This window comes from Mercenaria mercenaria, chromosome 17, assembly GCF_021730395.1.
Source record: "Mercenaria mercenaria strain notata chromosome 17, MADL_Memer_1, whole genome shotgun sequence".
NCBI lineage: Eukaryota > Metazoa > Mollusca > Bivalvia > Venerida > Veneridae > Mercenaria > Mercenaria mercenaria.
The window spans coordinates 9,320,808-9,343,535 of NC_069377.1; the positions used below are offsets into that span (position 1 = coordinate 9,320,808).

A 22,728-nucleotide genomic window follows, 5' to 3' on the forward strand; every position below is an offset into this window, starting at 1 on the left:
ATTGCAAGTATATATATATACAGATATATAAAACTGAAACTAGAAACAATGTCAAAATGGTTATACCGTCACATAAAAAGCATAAAAAAATGCCAACTATAAACATAGTAACACAAAATCCTTAAAATCTCGAGAAGAGTATTATAAAACAGTTACAAATATACAAAAACGATTTATTCGCTTCAAAATATCACACAGACACATGGGGTCTGAAAAACATACCCCCTTGGCCGGACCCCCATGTTAGCTACGCCCATATACAGTATTGTACATTCCGAGACATAAAACAATCGTACATAATACATGTATAAAAGTTCGGGATGTACCATAACGTTAAAATATACTGTACAGGGGGTAGCAGATAATGTTGGCCTGGCCAAGGGGGATAGGTTTACCAGACCCCATATACAAAATGTAGTGTAGTATTTTTTTCCAATGATACTGCAAAACAAAACAACGTTTTCTGTTAAATGTTTCCATGAAGAAACTATCGGAACTATCAACTACAAATGCGTCAGAAAGGTATATAGTAACATTTATTTAGAGTTCAATAATTAGTTTAAATTTTAGTTGATGTTATTTGTTACTAAATGTTATGAACACTAGCAAATCTGGTACGGCAAAGTTTATCAAAGATACCTGGATCTGACATTCCCAATACGTTCTCTAACCTATTTTTGTATCCGCTCATAAAACGAATAAACCGTTCTCCAAACATTCTCCAGCCAAGTATCCAAACATCTTAGTTTTGTTCGAGTATCTCATTTGTGTTGTATTAACAAACAACCTCCATCCACAAACAAAAAAAATGCTATACTGTTCACTGGGATTTTTTATCTTTAGCCAATTTTAGAAATTTTATCATTACTTCATCAAGTCCATCTTCCTCTTATAATACCGAGAAAACGTCTGACAATAAATTTTCATTAATTGCTTCATCAGTCACATTAATGGGGACTACGTTGTCTGTATTATGCATCTCTTCACACTTGCAATCCAGTGTTGAAGAAGTGCTCTACTTTGTCTTTACATATCACTGTTTTCCTCTACAGGTCCAAAAAATGATCTTGAAGACTTTAATCGAGAGTTATTGTATGTTTTTTTTTTTTTTGGAAGCGATAGGTGACCTAAATGCCTTTTTTTCTTCAGTTTGCTGGATATAAGTTGTAGAGGGGATTCAGATGACGTAAGCAGTCTTTTTGTTTGTTTTTTCGCCGGTGATTTCCTGGCGCATTGCAGCAATTGGAAAGTTACTTTGATATTGATATTATTCTTGTTTTGCTTCTTTATCCACTTCTTTTTCCCAAGTGTCAGACTCCGTTTCTTCTTAGGTTTTGCCATGTCTGTAAAAGAAAAGTATACAAGATTAGAAAACTAAACAACTGCGCATTTTTGAAATAAGATTAATAGATTTTATTTAATTTTGAAACATGAAAGTCTTAGCGTGCTGACCTCTATAAACATAAATAAAGACTGCAGTGCTTCTGAACGATCTTAAAAACTGAAAACCACGTTTGAAATGGTACAACTGATTAATTGTGACGCAAATTTGAAGCTAAATCGCCTTTGGTGACACATGCACGTGTTGGGTATCAGACTGCCAACAATTAGTACGTGTTGCATATCATAGCACGTGTCGCGTACCATTTCAATAGTTTGTCTATTTTTTGCAAGAATTCACGAAAAATCATTAACAAACACTGTTCATGGTTACTATATGATACAGATCTAACAGTTACAAATTGAAACAAGTACGAAAAACTGCAATTTACATAGATTTTTGTGTGCAAAGAGTAATTACGTGTATCGTACCATTGCGTTTTTACAGAAATTTATCATCGGTTCGGTCAAAACCTCGAAGGTAACTCAGAAACTAGAAGAAACGTAGACAAGACACATACATTGCTGGAAAGAGCATTAAAATGCGCATAGACTGCGCTATAAAACGAGCGAAATAGATGCTATAGTTTTTACTTACCTTTGAAAATTGGTAAAAAAGTCAAAAATCCGCCATGTTGATTTCCGTGTTCCGTACCATTTTGGGTCACGTGATTCCCCACACTGATTATGCACATGTATAACAATCATGTGTATGTGATGCACATTATGCTATTGAAAGAACAGAACAGAACTAAACAGAACATAACTTTATTGAAGAAGCACAGATTACAAAATAACATTTTGCAATAACATGTGCGCAAAACATATATACAAGAAATTCACAAACGGGTATTGGTATAGCTGATAAATACATTTTATATTTGTAGGGACAGTGGTTAATCTTTTCTTTTTTATCTAAATTTAATATATTGCAGAAATACATAAAACGGACGGCAAGAGTGCTAGTAGTTTGCATACACGGGAAGGAGCAGTAATCGCCGATTGTCACAGCCATTTATGTTCTTTTTTCTCAATAAAAGCATCAACAACTACAAAACCATATAACAACAGTGTATACATCAATATATACTGTTACTATAAATGTAAACTTATGAACGAACACAAACTTTGACGAGTACTGTAACTATAAAACGGACTTAGGTGAATACTGTAACTTTAAATTTTAAAATTGTGAACGGACATTGATGAGTACTGCAACTATAAAACGGACGAAGATGAATACTAAAACTTAAAGATTAAAGTTGTAAACAAGCGTCGATGAAATAGTATGTAAATATAGATTTAAACTTGTAAACGGGCATAGTCGAATACTGAAGCTTTAAATTAAAACACGTGAACGGACATGGATGAGTACTGTATCTATAAACCGGACAAAGATGAATTCTGAAATTAAAACATTAAAGTTGTACTGTAACTCAAAATTTAAAATTGTGAACGGAGATAGTTTAATACTGTTACTGTAAATTTAAACTTGTGAACGGACCTAGGTGAATACTGTAACTATAAAACGGACATAGATTAATACTGAAACAAAGAAAACAAGTTTGTCACTAGAAGCTAAATTGTTTTCTTTTAAAAAAATATGATGAATATGAGCGAAATAATTTCCTTATTGGTTAAAATTTTAAAAATATTCTAAATGTTGCTATTTGATACATTTCTTTAAAGATAAATAAAGACAAAAGGCGAAATCGCTTTCAAAAGATTCTACTTGTTTTATGTACAATTTTGATTTTTTACCGTAACCTGTATGCCAGTGTGAAGAAAGAAAGAATATGAATTTACTGAAAATTGGATAATAATAAATAAAATCGGTGTGTCTTTACGAAAAGAGTCAGAAATTTTGAATTAATCTTAATACATTTTAACATAGTTATGTCTCTGATCATGTCAAGCTTTATTTTAGTGAAGGTGCATAATCAAGCAGAAAATCTCAATGTTTTACATATATGACTGGTAATTTGAGGGAAAAAAACGACCAATAAATCAGCTGACCAGGAGGTCCAATTTGCAGATCACCGTTTATGATGTCTGATTATAGCATGCATCTGTTAATTTACTGATTTGCTGGAGTTAAATATTGGTGAAATACTGGTTTCTGCATCAATATTTTGTCTCGATTAATTTTGTCTCGATTAATATCTAATCATCTGTTAACAATACTGCTGAAAATATATTATATATATATATATAATTTATATACATTTTTTATTATACGAGAGCGTAATTTATTTCTGTGATAGACTTGAAAATTTACAGTACGTACAAATCAAACACATATTTAAAATAATTAAATAAGCATGTAATTTAAATCATTGATTTCTTCGATTTTAAACCATAATTGGATAGGCGCATGGAAACTGTTCTGTAAAATTGACCGAAAGTTTGAATAACGTTAAATTGTATACTGTATATTATTCGTGTAATATTGTTACAGCACACAATCACCAGAAATTATAACATAACAAGTTCTGTGAACATACAGGTGACAATGAAAATAGCCAATGATGTCTACATGTAAACAATGCTACAATTAATTTGATATTCACAGACAGAACAATAACGAAATTCATATTTTACATTCTTAGGGCATCGAAACAATAACATATTCTTTCAGCATTTTCACATTTTTTTTAAATAATTCCAAAATAGATGAAAAACGACAACAACACTAGACACGCATCTTAATTATTCTTGTTTAATCACTAATAAAGACGTCTTATACATGAATTGGTGAAAAATGATTTTTAAAACAGTACATTCATAAGTGTTTTAAATCTTTAAATCGCCATATGACCTATGTGTTGCGGTGTGACGTTCACCCCAACCCCAACATAATGGTTCTTTTAATGTGGCTATTAATTTATTTTAGTAATTAGATTTCGTATAAAATATTATGAAAACAAATCTATTTACTTCCTGTCGAAAAGCCTGTCAAAAAATACCAGATACAACATTAAAGCATCTGTTACATGTAAAATATTTCCTTTATTAGTCTAGAACGTACTTGTTATCAAATCTGGTCTGCAAAACTGGGGCCTGCAATTTATACCCCCTGGTCTGTAAACTGACTGGCTAGTAGTCTGTGGTATGAGTGGTCTTCGTGACCAGTATAAAAGCCGTCACTGTCCTCTTTTACATCCTACATTTATGTAATCTGTGCTTTATGCTCAAATACTGAACTTCTGGAAATTCTAAATTGATTATCGTACTATACGACCATTTTTGCTAACAATGGAATTTACTAGCAGAAAACGTGTGGGTAGATTTCCATGTGGTGTCTGCAATGCTAACTGTGTTAGTGGTCGTGTTAAGTGTCGCCTGTGCAACAAGTGGTACCATAGCAAGTGCCAAAACATGTCTGACAATAACTTTACGTTGTGGAGAAACCTTGACATGGATTATTACTGTGTCACGTGTCGTACCATAGATGGCACTGAATTCGGCTATTTCATGGGCATGGAGCGTTTGCGCAAGGTAGGTTAATATTTTTTTGGAAATTGTATGATAAAAGTATATTATTAAAATCATGTCAAGTTATCATCGGTAGGCATAAAGTGCGAACATAAGGTTATTTTTCTTTTTACTTTCGCAACAATAAAAATGTTTACGAAAATAAGCCATATTTACTTTACTTTTTGTCTAATTTGATTTTATTTCATATAACAAAATAAATCATACCAATACACTCGTTAAAACGAAAAAAAACACAATAATCTCGCACCAATGATAAGAAAATAGACAGCAAAATTAATTTACCTGTGTCAAAAATAACTTTATTAGTCCGAAAAGTATTCTATAAATGACACACTTTTAGCTGCTATTTTAGTTTTTATCATCCCCCGACGAAAGACGAAGGGATTTAGTAGTTTTGGCGTTGTCCGTCCGTCCGTCCGGAGCTATATCTAGGAAGTGGTGGTTGGGAATATTGATATAAAACTTCATATACATGTTCATCACTATGAATTTATGCGGCCCGCCGCCAAGTTTCAATCAGATTGCCCAAGTAACACCAGAGTTATGGCCCTTAGAAGTTTATAGTGTTAACTATATAGGGTACTTTATATATGGCAATTTCTGTATAATAACTTTTGATATATTTGACCTAGAACAATGAAACTTAAACAGAATTTAGATCACCATAATGTGGTTGTGTACACACAATTTCGTTTGGATAGTTACAATGAAATCTGAAACCTACAAATTCGCTTTTATATTCGGTAATTTAAAGATTTTACTGTCATAAATGCTTCAGATGATCTAATAACCAGTTTTTATAACCAGTAACAAAGAATGAATTAAATGATAATATTGATTATATAGATCTGATTGCATGACATGAATAAAAATAAGATTAAGTAATTTTCAACTAGTCATTACTAGATAACAATTAGATATTTAGATATCTGTTCTTCTTAATAACAATATAATGCGAATCATAAGTAATTAAAATATATAAATAAGCGAAAGAGCTTTTATTAATCAAATCCCGCCAAATACGCGTGCGATTTTGCATAGGTTATAATGAAATAAACAAGCAGTAACGAAAGTACTTTTTATAATTGCGAAAATAAGCCATATATTGTTTTTTTCATACTGTTTTCATTAATCTTTCTTGCAATTTAAGACAATATTGGTATCAATTAAATATACAAACAAGAGGAGTCGGAGGACAGCAACGCTAGACTATTAAACAGCGTTGTTAACTGAATAAGTATGAGTCGAAAATGGGCGTAATTTTGTACAAAAAAAAGCAGAACATAGTTATAGATCAGTCCTGTGTTATGTAAGTCAGTTCTTCACAGTACTTTTAATCCATCAACACAAGTGGTTACTGAGATAGCAGCTGACATACACAAACTTAACCAAATCTGAATGTGGACGCACAGGTTAGTCAAATAGCTCTAAATATTTTTCAGTTAATCGAGCTAAAAATAATTTTGCATCAATGATGATGAAATATGCATTTAGAGTCAAAATCAATTTTATGGTTTCAAAAATTAGCCTATATTTTTTATTCTGAGTAAATATTCATTCTGTCATTTTAATTGACACATATAGATTTTGTATAGAATTACACATAATTTTGCCTAAAACCGATGAATAAATATCATTTTAATAACGCCAAAACCACAATTGGTGCATTATAAAGATAATCTGATTTCTTATCTTTCATTGGCGAAATAACTTTACAGCTTAAGAATTTCAACTATCATTTTTAGCTCACCTGTCACAAAGTGACAAGGTGAGCTTTTGTGATCGCGCGGTGTCCGTCGTCCGTCGTGCGTCAGTGCGTCCGTAAACTTTTGCTTGTGACCACTCTAGAGGTCACATTTTTCATGGGATCTTTATGAAAGTTGGTCAGAATGTTCATCTTGATGATATCTAGGTCAAGTTCGAAACTGGGTCACGTGCCATCAAAAACTAGGTCAGTAGGTCTAAAAATAGAAAAACCTTGTGACCTCTCTAGAGGCCATATATTTCACAAGATCTTCATGAAAATTGGTCAGAATGTTCACCTTGATGATATCTAGGTCAAGTTCAAAACTGGATCATGTGGGGTCAAAAACTAGGTCAGTAGGTCTAAAAATAGAAAAACCTTGTGACCTCTCTAGAGGCCATATTTTTCATGAGATCTGCATGAATATTGGTCAGAATGTTTATCTTGATGATATCTAGGTCAAGTTCGAAACTGGGTCACGTAGGGTCAAAAACTAGGTCATTAGGTCTAAAAATAGAAAAACCTTGTGACCTCTCTAGAGGCCATATTTCTCAATGCATCTTCATGAAAATTGGTCAGAATGTTCATCTTGATGATATCTAGGTCAAGTTCGAAACTGGGTCACGTGGGGTTAAAAACTAGGTCAGTAGATCTAAAAATAGAAAAACCTTGTGACCTCTCTAGAGGCCATATTTTTCATGAGATCTTCATGAATATTGGTCAGAATGTTCACCTTGATGATATCTAGGTCAAGTTCGAAACTGGTTCATGTGGGGTCAAAAACTAGGTCAGTAGATCTAAAAATAGAAAAACCTTGTGACCTCTCTATTTGCCATATTTCTCAATGGATCTTCATGAAAATTGGTCAGAATGTTCACCTTGATGATATCTAGGTCGAGTTCGAATCTGGGTCATGTGCGGTCAAAAACTAGGTCAGTAGGTCTAAAAATAGAAAAACCTTGTGACCTCTCTAGAGGCGATATTTTTCAATGGATCTTCATGAAAATTGGTCAGAATGTTTACCTTGATGAATCTAGGTCAAGTTCGAAACTGGGTCACGTGGGGTTAAAAACTAGGTCAGTAGATCTAAAAATAGAAAAACCTTGTGACCTCTCTAGAGGCCATATTTTTCATGAGATCTTCATGAATATTGGTCAGAATGTTCATCTTGATGATATCTAAGTCAGATTCAAAACTGAGTCACGTTGGGTCAAAAACTAGGTCAGTAGGTCTAAAAATAGAAAAAACCTTGTGACCTCTCTAGAGGCCATATTTGTCCATGGATCTTCATGAAAATTGGTGAGAATGTTCAGCTTGATGATATCTAGGTCAGGTTCGTAACTGGGTCATGTGCGGTCAAAAACTAGGTCAGTAGGTTGAAAAATAGAAAAACCTTGTGACCTCTCTAGCGGCCATATTTTTCACGAGATCTTCATGAAAATTGGTGAGAATGTTTACCTTGATTATATCTAGGTCAAGTTTAAAAGTGGGTCACGTGCCTTCAAAAACTAGGTCATTAGGTCAAATAATAGAAAAACCTTGTGACCTCTCTAGAGGCCATGTTTTTCAATGGATCTTCATGATAATTGGTCAGAATTTTTTATCTTGATGATATCTAGGTCACATGTGCTCAAAAACTAGGTCACTATGTCAAATAATAGAAATAACGATGTCATACTCAGTTGAACACTGGGTCATGTGGAGATAGGTGAGCGATTCAGGACCATCATGGTCCTCTTGTTATATGAAATATCATTTTACAATACGTATAGATTATTTAATATCATTCTGTACAATATTACGTTTTCATTCCTTATTTCCCTTTTTATTGGTACTAAGTAGTGATCACGTTATCACCTTTGACTTGATTATCCCACCGTCCTTAATTGCCTATTGATGTACCGCACGTGTATGTTAATCGGGTGTTCGCGATACAATGAATAATTAATTAAGCAAGTTTGGTGACACACTTTTGTTTATTATCTTGGAGGATGGTAATCAATTCAGGTTTGTAGGGGACATTTGAGTGGACAACCCATTTTGTGGATTACAGAAATAAATAAAATGGGTTGTTTGAAAAGACGCAACATTTCAATACAGGACCAAAAGTGTATATTCTCCAAAATAACATTAGAACAAATGATAATTCTTTAGATGTTATATGTTTTAGCAAAAACAGTACAGATTTTTATCGCGCGTGGGACAAATTCTCTAAATTTAAAGTTTCCTCCATTCCTTCTCTGTTATTTTAGTACTTTTAAACAAATTTGCGCATAATATCCGGAAATGACTCTCCGTCAACATTGCAGACGACATGTGTGCATATTCCCGCCTTTAAATGAAACACAGACTATCTTCACAGAGAGCTGAATGCAAAAGTAACATGGGACATTGAAATTTTGATCGATCAATACGAATAATGACGACTCTTCTTAATTACATTTTTCATTTTTTTAAAACAGTAATGCATCGTGACATTCTACAGTCTTAGACGTTTATTTTGATATGTAAAAATAGTATCATTTTTAAATCGTTTGTTTTTTTATAAAATACAAAATGAACAATTATGTGAGCATATTACAAGAGGGGACATGAGCTTTTGAAGTTACGTCATTGGTATTGTATAAATGCTGATCTGCCAATAAACTGAAACTGAAACTTCTATTATATTACTGGATATGTAACACTGAATGTATCTCTCCGGAAAATTCTATTTGTATCACCTAGTTCGAGATTCTCGTAGAACTATGTTCACACTGTTCATATTTTTGTGTAAGCTATAAACATTCTCATGAATGTTTTATGCTTGAATAAATTATTCTACCCGCTCCGGCGTCTGCGTGAACTGTTCTGGTTACAGTATTTCTCAAGGTCAAGGGTCCATTATATCCAATGTCAAGGTCACTAAGGTGTTATACTTAGGTTATCTTTAAGGTTAACGTTTTTCGACAACCTTTGTTTTTCTGTCATATCTTTGTTACTTTTCCTTATGTCTTACTGTAGCGTCACATAAACATTGTACAGCATACAAACAAAGTATGTCAGGGACTGGGCCCATTATATCCTCCAAGGACAAGTTCACCAAGGTGTTATCCTTGAAATTATTTTCATATCAATTTTTCGAAAGCTTCGTTTTTAGACATGTCTGTGGTAATGACTTGAAATTTAAAAAAAATTGTATAATCATCATCTGCATGTGTGGTTACAATCCCCATAACTCTAATTGTAATTTTGACCAAATTATGCCCCTTTCATACTTACATTTTTTTGACAAACTTCGTTTTCTGGACATAACATTGGTACTATATAAGATAATGACTTGAAACACAAAATATATCTTTACCATCATCATCAGTATCCCTTCCATACTCAACCTCTGTGTAGCAGGGTCTGTTTATATCTGGGAGTATCTTCCTTTTAAAGCAGAGGTCTCTTATTGAGACATAAATTCATTTTAATGTCAAATTGCCGAATAGTGGAGCGCGCTGTGTTACGGACAACTCTTATAAGTCATATTATGATTGGTCACATACATGCAATTGTGTTTTATATATACACTTAACAAAATTCCTAATCGGTCAGTTTATGTTGTATTATTATTTTGTTAATATCGGATGTATTCACACGGAATTCCACTAACCGACATTTAAATAGGTACTGCAGCTATTCATTAATTTATTTTATGCGACTCACGGCCTTAGTAACTGCATTAGGCGTTTTGACCAATATTGCATATTTTGCATCTGCAAGGCATGTGCACCAACATGCATGTATTCGTTTACACTTTTGGCATAGCTGACGAAAGTCCTACTAGAAAAAAAAAAACACACCGGCGTCGGGTAAGCATTTTTACGGAAGCAGACGGTTGCCTCGAACACTTAAAAATGAAAGGTGTTATAGAATATCTAGGCAGTTTATCAAATAATAGGAAACCTCCTCATGGTAATTCATTTTCAGATGAGGAGTATACGCGAACAAATCCAACCATTATAACATAATAACTGTGTTTAAAATAGCTAAATATCTCTAGATCAGTTTAAAAGTTTTCAATTAACACATTATTAACAAAATTGATCTTATTCATTGCTAAATAAGTCATATATGACCAGATTTGGGTAAGATTTGGGTATATTTGGGGTTTTCGTGCCGCCCATGATGCAATATGCTGGGCCAGAATACAGGCTGACTCGGACCAAATTTACTTTGCCAGGTCTAGGAAAGTGGAGTATTTACAGATTATCTGTAAATTTACAGATAATCTATAAATTTACAGATTTTTCAATCTGTAAATTTACAGATCAAGTGTTTGAAAACTGCTAAAATTATATTTAGACACAAAATCGCAGCTTGAAATTAATTGATTTACTTATGGTATGTATAAATAAAGGTCAATTGTAACTTTCAGTCATTTCTGTTGACTTTGATTTTTCTTAAAATGCCAAAAACTCAAAGTCAACAAAAAATGGCTGAAACCCACAAATGACCTTAATTTATGCATGCTGTAAATAAACCAATTAATTCCAAGCTGCGGTTTTGAGGATAAATGTAATTTCGTCAGTTTTCATACACACAGTCTGTAAATTTACAGATTGAAAAATCTGTAAATTTATAGATTATCTGTAAATTTTCAGATAATCTGTAAATACTCCACTTTCCTAGACCTGTTTGCTTATTCGGCCCAAATTGTTTAAGTTTTCCTGACACTAATGTCATGAGTAAAAATAATACTTATGAGTATTAAGTTTAATGTCTGATGCAAAGAACAATTAAAGTCCTCATCTAAATGCATAAATGATGCATTTTAGTTTGACAGAACTTCTTACCTGTTTGTATGGTGTAGAGTGGTGGAACCTATGCTCGCGGTATTCCTATGCTCGCGGTATTTTGATAAATACGCTCTCTGCAGAGGCACAGATAAAAATATTTCATCATGCTATGTTCAACACTGACCAGTGGTGAAATGCCTTTACAACAAACATAGCGATAGCCGCGCGTGCCACTCACGTGACGTATACAGCAGCCGATACATTTTACGCAATCTGTATCCATCGCACAAATCTCACACAAATATGTCAAAATCACCCAACTAAAATTAGTCGTTTAGAAATCATGCATTACATTCAGATATAAGATACATTTAAGAGCAAGATGTGATGAATGTTACCCCTGGCTACTCTACGAGTGCCTGTCGAACCATGCAAAGATCGATGTTGATCTTAGTATTTTGATGAAGTCCAAATGGCTCTTTCTGAGATGTAGAAAGGAGTAATTTTCCTACACACAAAAGAAGTGTAGGAAACATTAGTGAGTTAATCACTGTCGTTGCTTGAATCATTAATACTTAAACATTCTGTTTTTATGTAACATTATTATACGTTTTTAAGCTTTGTTCTAATAGTGACTCCATTTCTGTAAGGGAAATATACACATAGAGGCACATACTAAATTTTATCCTCATTTCTTTTGTTTTTCACATAATAAATGAGTAATGTTCTAAATATTATATTTGCATATGCTTGTTTGTTCATTTTAGCTTGCTGAATTTTTTTTCGTCCTTAGTTTAATAGATATAACATACCGCCAGCATAGGTTCCCTTCAGGGCGAATTTTCACCTTTTTACGTATGCCGTGTCGATAGCTCACGAGACCACTAAGTCACGTGATGACGCACACCAACAATGTGTTTCGATAAAAGGAGGATAACTTTATGTTTTTGTACAGGCATATCGAAATAATAATTTTTTCTTTCTTCGTAAAAAATGTAATATATGTACAAAAAACCGCTAGCATAGGTTCCACCACTCTATATTTTATGTCCTTCCTTCAAGTTAAACCTCTATATAAGCTATAATCAACATTATTTTCTGAAAATTGCTGAACCATCCAGAATTTATGGTTATTATTGACTGTTAAATAAAAGTTTGTGGTCTGAATCAGCCAAAATATATGGTCATTATCTACTTTTATTCAAAGTATGTGGTCCGAATCAGCCAAAATATTTGGTCCGAATCAGCCATGGTCCGAATCAGCCACAGTCCGAATCAGCCTGTTTTCGCTGGGCCACCATGTGTATCTGCATTTAAAACTATCTGGGGGAGACAGTGCCGCTGCCAAGTTTCTGTTAGTATGGAAGGAGGTATCCCTTACTGTGATGGGGATTAGGGTCTCCTAGAAGGTATATGTCGGAGGCCCAATAGGGTAGCCAAATTCGGAGCTTCATATTCAGATCTAAACCCTGCCCCAGCCAAATATCAGCCAGTATGATTATTTAGTCTTATTGCATTGATAGTAAATGCTAATATTTGAAACATGTTGAATTTGTAACAAAACATATTTATTAATGTCATTATGATCATGACATATGATCATTGTGTTTTAAAAGACTAAATATATTGGCTGACATTTGGCAGGGGTGGAGAGAGTCTAGACCTCCATAGCACTGAGTGGAGGTATGTCCGTACATACCTCCACTCTGTGCTATGCGCCTCAATGTAGGGGCTATCTTGAATAAAGATTTCTGGATCTGTGCCTGCAAGACTTCTTTTTAAACAAGAGCTATCATTAATAAGACAGCCAATGCTTGACTATTCGAATTGTTGTCCCAAAAGCAGGAATATTACCCGAAATGTTAATATTTCTACAGTTTCAATCCAGTATCTGCATTTGTTTGGAGGTGGTAAATTGCATGCAAAAATTAACCAGAAGTTTTAAGTTCAAAAGGGGACATAATCCGACGGACACGACCGGATAATTTTGATGCGGTCCGCGGTTTCTTAATCCGGATGCGATCCGACTGACCGATATTTATCCAGGGCTTTTTCAGGGGGTTTTGGGAAAAAGGCCCCTGGTCGTATTGGGAATTTTTAACGCGGTAAATTGTCAAATTTGGGAAAATATACTGACAAATTAAGTGAGTTTTTAATCAATATATATTAGTTTAAATTTTCAGTTTCGAGTCTTACTGGTAGACAGTAGATCTATCCCCTTGTGAAATTTTGAGAATTTTTATTTTTGGATTGTGTTCCAATATTGCCTAAAAATACAGTAACTCTTTATTTGTCATGCTAAAGGTTTTGTTTACAGTTTGTTTTCACCAAAGTTATAACTGAAATTATCCAAAAAGTATAATGGCAAAGTGCGCGTATTTTCGAGAGTAAAAACTGGGTCGCGAAAATATGTGACAATTGATTTTAATGGTATAAAAACTACCGGTCAACATGTTTTGGGTACTTTATTCAATTAATATTTGTGTTTTTATGCACTTTGAGAGGTTTTTGCATACAAATCATACATTTCTTCAGCAAAATCTTGTAATCATTTTTTGCCAAGGTTGCAGACGGTCATGTTACTAAAAATAGAAACGAGTTGGGTTTTTTCAATATTTTGTTTGATTTACTTGGCAGACAAAACTAATTGTGCAAGAATTATTATTGAAAAACAGGAAGTAACTGATTTCAGATGGGAAATTTTTCATTGGATTGGGAATTTTTTGCTCCAGATTGGGAAAAATAGAGCATATTTGGCATTGGGAATGGGGCCGAATATCGGCCCCGTGAGATAGGGCGAAAAAGCCCTGTTATCGTACCCCGAGAACCGCAACATCTCGGACAACATATTAAAATGGCGTCACTAACATTTATGCCGGGGCAGAACCGAGAAAGAAACGCAAATTAATGCCCAACAATCGTTGTGAAAGGAAACAAATGTACGAAAATAAGAGAGTTGACCGAACATTTAACTAGAAATAGACTAAAAATCACCCCTGCTTGTATATGATGGAGAAAAGCAACATATGCTGTAGTCTGACATTTCCTTCGGTCCGGCAGATTTTTAGACATTGCTGGACCAAATGTCCGGCCATTTTTTCCAACTTTCCTGAAGTCTGCAGAGTTATGGGACTTGATGCTATGACCAAGTTTTATAAACGAAAAGAAATGTGTGAAGTTTCAATTCAGTATTTGTTTTTGAGATGGTACAATCATATAAATTGCGTGCAAAACTTTAACCATGATTATCTAAGTCCAAAAGGGCATAATTTGGTCAAAATGCATGCCAGAGTTTATGGGACTTGATGCTATCACCTAGTTTTATGACCCTGAAGGCACATGTGAAGTTTTAATTCAATATCTGCATTAGTTTTGGAGATAGTAACTTGCATGCAAAACTTTAAGTCCAAAAGGGTGCATAATTTGGCCAAAATTCATGTCAGAGTTATGGGACTTGACCCAGTGAGGTTGGAAATTGATCTAGAAAAAGAAAAAGTAAGTTTCAAAGCCCTATGCCTTTAAGTAATAGCTATATGTACTTGCACAGTGACAAAAAAACTATAACCAGGATTTTCTTAGTACAAAAGCGGGCTCATAAATTTGACCAAAATGCATGTCAGAGTTATGGGACTTGATGCTATCACCTAGTTTATTGTACATTGTAGTGCCAGTACCATGTTTTTATATTAAATATTTACTATTATGGTACAGTCTTTTTTTTTTACAAGACTAGTGCTAAGAATCCATTTTGAGTGAAAGGCAAGCCATATAAATGTTTTTTTCTTTTTATGATTATTTCTATAAAACTTTCTGGAGACTGTAGGTTACCAAAAGTTACCAAAGACATAGTGTGGTAACAAATACAGAGCTTTGTGCAGAGGTGCTGTTTTTTGGCCATATGTGGGGCTGAGATTAATGGTCCCAAAATAATCTTTTAAACCCCCCCCCCCCCATCCTTTGCATTTTTGTTCAACAGTTGCCATATATGCAATACAGAGTAACCAATATTTAGCAGACGCCCCTTATTAAATATTCATCATGTTTTGCATTTCTGATGCAATCCTATGCTACAGTATAATTTGTTTTTACCTAATCATAGTAATGCACATACATCAAACCATCAACAGCAGATCAGCATGTCTTTGTGTGATCTGCTGACTCATCACTCAGGTCATATCCTTCTCATCATCATGTATAAAATCCTGAAGTTATACAGTGGTATGTGCCAGTATCGTTATTCTTGAAACTAGACTGGATTACTGTTTAAACATTTAATTTAAAGGAATGGTTTTGACATTCTTTTGATGTCATTATTGTAAGAGTTCAGTAGGTGGACAATTGAATATAAAAAGAAAAGTTGGAGATATTTCATTTTGTGATCAGCATAAAGTGATTGATTTGTTTATGACATTCTGTTAAAATTTGCGTTAACATAGTTATGAAAAGATTAACTAGATTTTAAACTTAAAAGATAAAGGTAATTTAAAGGTTTCAGTTACGAGTTACTTGTAACTGCAGTGGTTTTTCAATAGGGCTGGGATACTGACAGCAGTAAAACATCTAAATTGGGAAAAACATCTTAAAATTGTTTAAAAAAAATGCATTTTAGGAAAAATGGCCATAAATGCATCACTGCCATCAGATTAGCGTACTGTCATGTGTTTCAAATGTTTAATGTTCCTAAGGTACAGTCTTGATTGAAAAAGTGTAAAAAAGATGGAATTTTAGCTTTGACATTTGGAAAAATAATTACTTTTCTATTGGGATTTGGGCCGGATTTCGTCCCTAAATTGGACTGGGGGAAAAAAAACACACTGAATTGCCTAACAGTGACTGGAGTGTTACAATGGACTAGTACAATTGGAGATACAAAATATTTATAGTTTTGCTGCAACTTAGCTACAAAACAAATTAAAATTACAGATGCTAATCAGTTAGGCCTAAAAGAAATCTTTGTTTCCGGTTACAATTGCTAAAAAAATTGGGGCAGGCAGGTTGGAAACATTTTTTTTTATGAATATTTCTAGCTTGACTATTCGAAGAACAAGTAGAGCTGTCCTACTCACCCCGGCGTCGGTGTCACACCTTGGTTAAGTTTTTCGTACCAGTCCACATTTTGACAAAGTCTTTTGAGATAAAGCTTTGAAACTTTCAACACTTGTTTACCATCATCATGGCCAGTTATAGGCAAGAGCACATAACTCCTTCAAGGATTTTGGCTGAATTATGGCCCCTTTTGACTTAGAAATTATGGTTAAGTTTTTCGTACCAGTTCATATTTTGACAAAGTCTTTTAAGATAAAACTTTGAAACTTTCAACACTTGTTAACCAACACCATGGCCAGTTATAGGCAAGAGTACATTACTCCATCAAGGATTTTGGCTGAATTATGGCCCCTTTTGACTTAGAAATCATGGTTAAGTTTTTCGTACCAGTTCATATTTTGACAAAGTCTTTTAAGATAAAGCTTTGAAACTTTCAACACTTGTTTATCATCATCATGGCCAGTTATAGGCAAGAGCACATAACTCCATCAAGGATTTTAGCTGAATTATGGCCCCTTTTGACTTAGAAATCATGGTTAAGTTTTTCGTACCAGTTCATATTTTGACAAAGTCTTTTAAGATAAAGCTTTGAAACCTTCAACACTTGTTTACCATCACCATGGCCAGTTATAGGCAAGAGTGCAAAACTCCATCAGGGATTTTGGCTGAATTATGTCCCCTTTCGACTTAGAAATCTTGGTTAATATTTCATACCAGTTCATATTTTGACAAAGTCTTTTGAGATAAAGCTTTGAAACTTTCAACACCTGTTTACCATCACTATGTCCAGTTATAGGCAAGAGTACATAACTCCTTTGAAATTGGTTCTGTTTTCATACAAGTCCATGTTTTGTCAGAACTATTTGACATATGGCTTTTAAACTTTGAACACTTGTTTATCATTATAATTTCCATCTGTAGGCAAGAGTATATAACTATTTTGACAGAATTATGGCCCTTTTTGGACTTTGAAATTGCCTCATATATTGCCATTTAGTGCAAGACTTATCGAAATCAAAGTAATACAGGAACATTGTTTGTCTAATCTATTTATTTCTTTTGTCTGAATATCCATGGAAATATTTTGACCCCATTCTTCAATCAATTCTTCGAATAGTCGAGCGCGCTGTCATCAGACAGCTCTTGTTTTATTAAGTGAGACTTTTTGGAAATTATTTTTGTGTCAAAAAATAAATACAAACAAGGGGGTTATGCCTTTAGAGCATCAGTAAGTGGATTTGTAACATCACTGACCATGTTTAAAGCATAAGAAGTGCAGTTTTGTAACTTTTTGTTAAAAAGTTGAAAAAAATATTCTCGTAAGCTGTTTATTTACATTTAGGCCATAGGATAAATGTAACAGCCCCTGGACAGTGTTCCCAGAAACCCCAAAATGGTTTTTTCACCCTCAGGTTGGTACTTTGCACCCCCAGTAAATATTATACATTATATCTTTTAGTGAGGGGGTGGCAAAAGTGCAAGAAAATCTCAGTTTTAACCCCCAACTTTAAATGCTAGTGGGAACACTGAGCCAGTTTTAAGAGGGGTTGTAAAATAACTGAAATGACACAAATGATAACTTTTTTGTGCGATTTGTAAGGACTTTTATTTTGAGCAGGATATGTCTACCTGTCTGTCAGTGTCTGTCTGTCTGTCTATCTAAAAAGTATTTTTTTTAAACAAATAGTTTTGGTGGGTTATTCCGATCTTTAATGTCTTCTTATATTTATTGGATTACAAGCATTCAATACTAGGTAGATTACTAAATGGTATATCGGCTGATAGTAAAATATTGTTAGTGTACATGTGTACTATAAATAGACTGTGATTTCATCAGTTTGTAATAGTACTAAACTGACTAATCAGTTGCTTGTTTAATTTTTGTATTTCCAGATGAAGTTCCTTGATAAAACTTGACAGTGTGCAAGGGAGCTGTAAAAACGTCTTTAGATATCTGTTAAATCAGTCGTTAAAAAACTTTATTTTATTTTTTAAACTACGGAAAGCAACAACAAATAGAGAGCATTGAGCTAATAAAAAAAAAGGAACATAACAACTAAGACCACACAAGACTGTTGAAAAATGGCCCTCGGGTCTGACAATCTTATTGATGATTGTGAAGAAGATCATGAACATTTGGTAAATAATCATTCAGTAAACAGCTTCATGTCGGAGAATCACGAGTTTACGATAACTCAGTCATTCGGTGACCGAAAATATTCAACGATGTGTTTCAAACCGAGCAACCAGAACATGGTTGATATTGTTATAACACGGGGAGAATATAAAAATGGCAAACCGGACTTGTTAATGAACAACATCGGATCACAGGATATTCGAAGGAAATACTTGGTGAAAGCCAAATTTGGAGTCGCGATTGTGATAGTAATGCTGATCGTGATGCTTGCTTTCGTGGTATTATGCTTGCTGGCTTCTCCACCTGGAGATTCAGAGTCGAGCAGTTCCGGGCTTACAACGATAATAGAACATGCCAATACGACATTGTTAAATTTGACACAGACTACTTCAGTTTCCGAAGGACAAAACGTGAGTTACACGTCTTCTGCAAAAAACTTGGTAGGGAAGAATGCTGTCCTTAAAATACCAAATTAATGATGTAAAGGGTACTTTTTTTGGCTTACGTTGTGTAGTAAACACTTGTAAAGGCTTAAATCAAATTAGTGGGCTGATGCTTTTTACTTAAACACACCTTGATCATACCTCAGAGGTCATGGGAAGGAGTACTGCTTTGTAGATAAAAGTGTTACTGTCCACTTTGTGAGAAAAAGTAGATTTAAAACTTAAAAGCCAAATACAATAATCATTTGTCAAAATGTAATGAACTGATTTTTGACATTTGCTTATCGAAAGTTGAATAAGTTCTTACTGTAGATTTAATTGTTTATCCACTGCCAATTTTACTGTACTATGTTTTTTGTTTGTAAGCAATCTATTATTAATTTGACATTGTAATGTAGTTAAAATTGTTTCATTTTCAAGGGCAGGGTTTCTTTATAAATATTTTTTATAAAAAAGTACTGTAAGATAAATGAAACCAAAGAGATTAATATGTTAACTAACGGTAATTTATCTTAAAGTTTATACAGTGTACTTAATTTATTGGTAATTTTGAAATTGGGTATGCTGATAATGTTGATAGTTACATACTCTGGGGTTAATTTTCATAAAGGTATGAGGAGAAGGACCAACATTTTTTTTATATTAATTTATATTCTGTTGAGAACTGGGGCCAATACCTGTCTGACAGACTCTGTAATGCATCTTTCTTTTGCAATCAAAATTGATACAGTTTTATATGGAAATCAAACTTTTTTACAGATTGTTCATGAGCCATGTGTTTCATTTTGTTTTATATTTAAACATGTTCCCTTTAACATCTGAAACAACATTTCCTCAGTTTTACTTTCTGCATGATAGCAATAATTCCCCTAGTTTTTGTTTTTAAGCTTGACTATATGAAGTATATGAAGAGCTGGTCCTACCCACCCTGTTGCTGGTTTGCACATCATTGTTCACACCTTTGAGTTTTGAAGCACTTTCAGGTCTCTGTTATGACTGGATGGATTTGCTTAAAACTTAAGAAAGTTGTTCCTCATTTTCGACCATATGGATTTGATTCAAACTTAAAATAGTTATTCTGCATTATTAGTCACATGATATGACACACGATGCATTGCTCTTGTGGAAAATTCTATGAATTTTTATATGAAGTTAATATTTTGATGCATTTTCACTTTGTCTGTGTTATTACTAAATGCATTTGACACGGATTTAAGCTATTGCCCAGTATCGTTATTCACAATGATAGCTTTTGCTTCCTTTAATGTGCACATTTTCACTATCCAGCATTGAAATAGTCAAGCGTGCTGTCTCCTGTGACAGCTCTTGTTTGGAGTATTGTTGAGCTGGTATTTATAATTCCATCTTAATAGATTGTAAAAGAAGTTATTTGTGTGTTACGGTTTAACACAGCTGTTAAAAGGTAGTCATATCACTTTTATTAGCTCACATGTCACAAAGTGACAGTGTGAGCTTTTGTGATCGCGCAGCGTCTGTCGTCCGTGCGTTAACTTTTGCTTGTGACCTCTCTAGAGGTCACATTTTTCATGGGATCTTTATGAAATTTGGTCAGAATGTTCATCTTGATGATATCTAGGTCAAGTTCGAAACTGGGTCACGTGCGGTCAAAAACTAGGTCAGTAGGTCTAAAAATAGAAAAACCTTGTGACCTCTCTAGAGGCCATATTTTTCACAAGATCTTCATGAAAATTGATCAGAATGTTCACCTTGATGATATCTAGGTCATGTTCGAAACTGGGTCATGTGCCTTCAAAAACTAGGTCAACAGGGCAAATAATAGAAAAACCTTGTGACCTCTCTAGAGGCCATATTTTTCATGGGATCTGTATGAAAGTTGGTCTGAATGTTCATCTTGATGATATCTAGGTCAAGTTCGAAACTGGGTCAGCTGCGGTCAAAAACTAGGTCATTAGGTCTAAAAATAGAAAAACCTTGTTACCTCTCTAGAGGTCATACTTTTGAATGGATCTTCATGAAAATTGGTCAGAATGTTCACCTTGATGATATCTATGTCAAGTTCGAAACTGGGTCACGTGCCGTCAATAACTAGGTCAGTAGGTAAAATAATAAAAAAAACCTTGTGACCTCTCTAGAGTCCATATTTTTCATGGGATCTGTATGAAGGTTGGTCTGAATGTTCATCTTGATGATATCTAGGCCAAGTTCGAAACTGGGTCAACTGTGGTTAAAAACTAGGTCAGTAGCTCTAAAAATAGAAAAACCTTGTGACCTCTCTAGAGGCCATATTTTTCACAAGATCTTCATGAAAATTAGTCAGAATGTTCGAAACTGGGTCACGTGCCTTCGAAAACTATGTCAGTAGGTCGTAAAATAGAAAAACCTTGTGACCTCTCTAGAGGCCATAATTTTCAATGGATCTTCATGAAAATTGGTCAGAATGTTCACCTTGATGATATCTAGGTCAAGTTCGAAACTTGGTCATGTGCCTTCAAAAACTAGGTCAGTAGGTCAAATAATAGAAAAACCTTGTAACCTCTCTAGAGGCCACATTTTTCATGGGATCTGTATGAAAGTTGGTCTGAATGTTCATCTTGATATCTAGATCAATTTCGAAACTGGGTCAGCTGCGGTCAAAAACTAGGTCATCAGGTCTAAAAATAGAAAAACCTTGTGACCTCTCTAGAGGTCATACTTCTGAATGGATCTTCATGAAAATTGGTCAGAATGTTCACCTTGATGATATCTATGTCAAGTTCGAAACTGGGTCACGTGCCGTCAATAACTAGGTCAGTAGGTAAAATAATAAAAAAAACCTTGTGACCTCTCTAGAGGCCATATTTTTCATGGGATCTGTATGAAAGTTGGTCTGAATGTTCATCTTGATGATATCTAGGTCAGGTTCAAAGCTGGGTCACATGAGCTCAAAAACTAGGTCACTATGTCAAATAATAGAGAGAAAAAACAACGTCATACTCAGTTCAAAACTGGTTCATGTTGGGACAGGTGAGCGATTCAGGACCATCATGGTCCTCTTGTTCAGGGCACTAGACAACTTTTGGGGACAGGTACACATACCCTCAGGAAGGGGAATTTTTCGTCGTTTTAAGACAAAAAGGGGAATTTTTAGCCATGTGTATGTTGTGACTTTCACACTTATTAATACCACTCTTTTCTATCATTTAGCTATATTTTCTGACAAATACCAACAAATAATTATGCAAATATTGTTCTTCTATATTTATTTCTTCTTAAACTTCCATTTATCAAAACTTTTGACATGATGTTTTACTCATGGTGACTGTTACATCCAACCTTATATTTCAATTTTTCTACTCTGAAGTAAAATGGCCAATAGCCTTCTCAAGCTGAGTGTCATTTATCATTTATTTTAGTTCTTAATAAAATTTCATTTAAAATAAAGTTATTTATGGGTAAATAATTTATAAACTGTCTTAAGTATTACTCTTTACCACTGATCTGTGAACTTCAACTTGCCAAACTGAAGACAAACCATTTAGTTCAGTAGGTTAAAGTAACTACAAACAATTTGAAAGGTCTAACATGAGAATATAAACACCTGAAATAAGAAGTAGAACAGGACTCAGGCTCACATGACACAGCTTTGCGTTTATCAGAAATTATCATGACTGCTTGAACTGGGCACGACTTCCGTAGATTCTTTAGAATCTTGCGAGGTTGTAGTGCTTGTTGTAGGATAGGATGGGTTTTCTA

The 22,728-nt window shown here is 34.1% G+C and overlaps 1 protein-coding gene across 3 annotated transcripts in view; it reads left to right on the plus strand.

Moving 5' to 3' along the window:
* LOC123536074 (uncharacterized) overlaps positions 1-22,728 on the plus strand; it is a 47,398-nt gene that overhangs the window by 4,387 nt on the left and 20,283 nt on the right. For 2 of the 3 annotated variants that reach the window (XM_053528971.1, XM_045318874.2), the window contains exon 2: positions 18,328-18,981. The exons of the other annotated variant lie outside the window; for it this stretch is intronic. In XM_053528971.1, coding sequence (XP_053384946.1) covers positions 18,517-18,981 — 465 coding nt within the window. In that variant the 5' untranslated portion in view covers positions 18,328-18,516. The remainder of the gene's footprint in view (positions 1-18,327; positions 18,982-22,728) is intronic. 3 annotated transcript variants of the gene reach the window in all.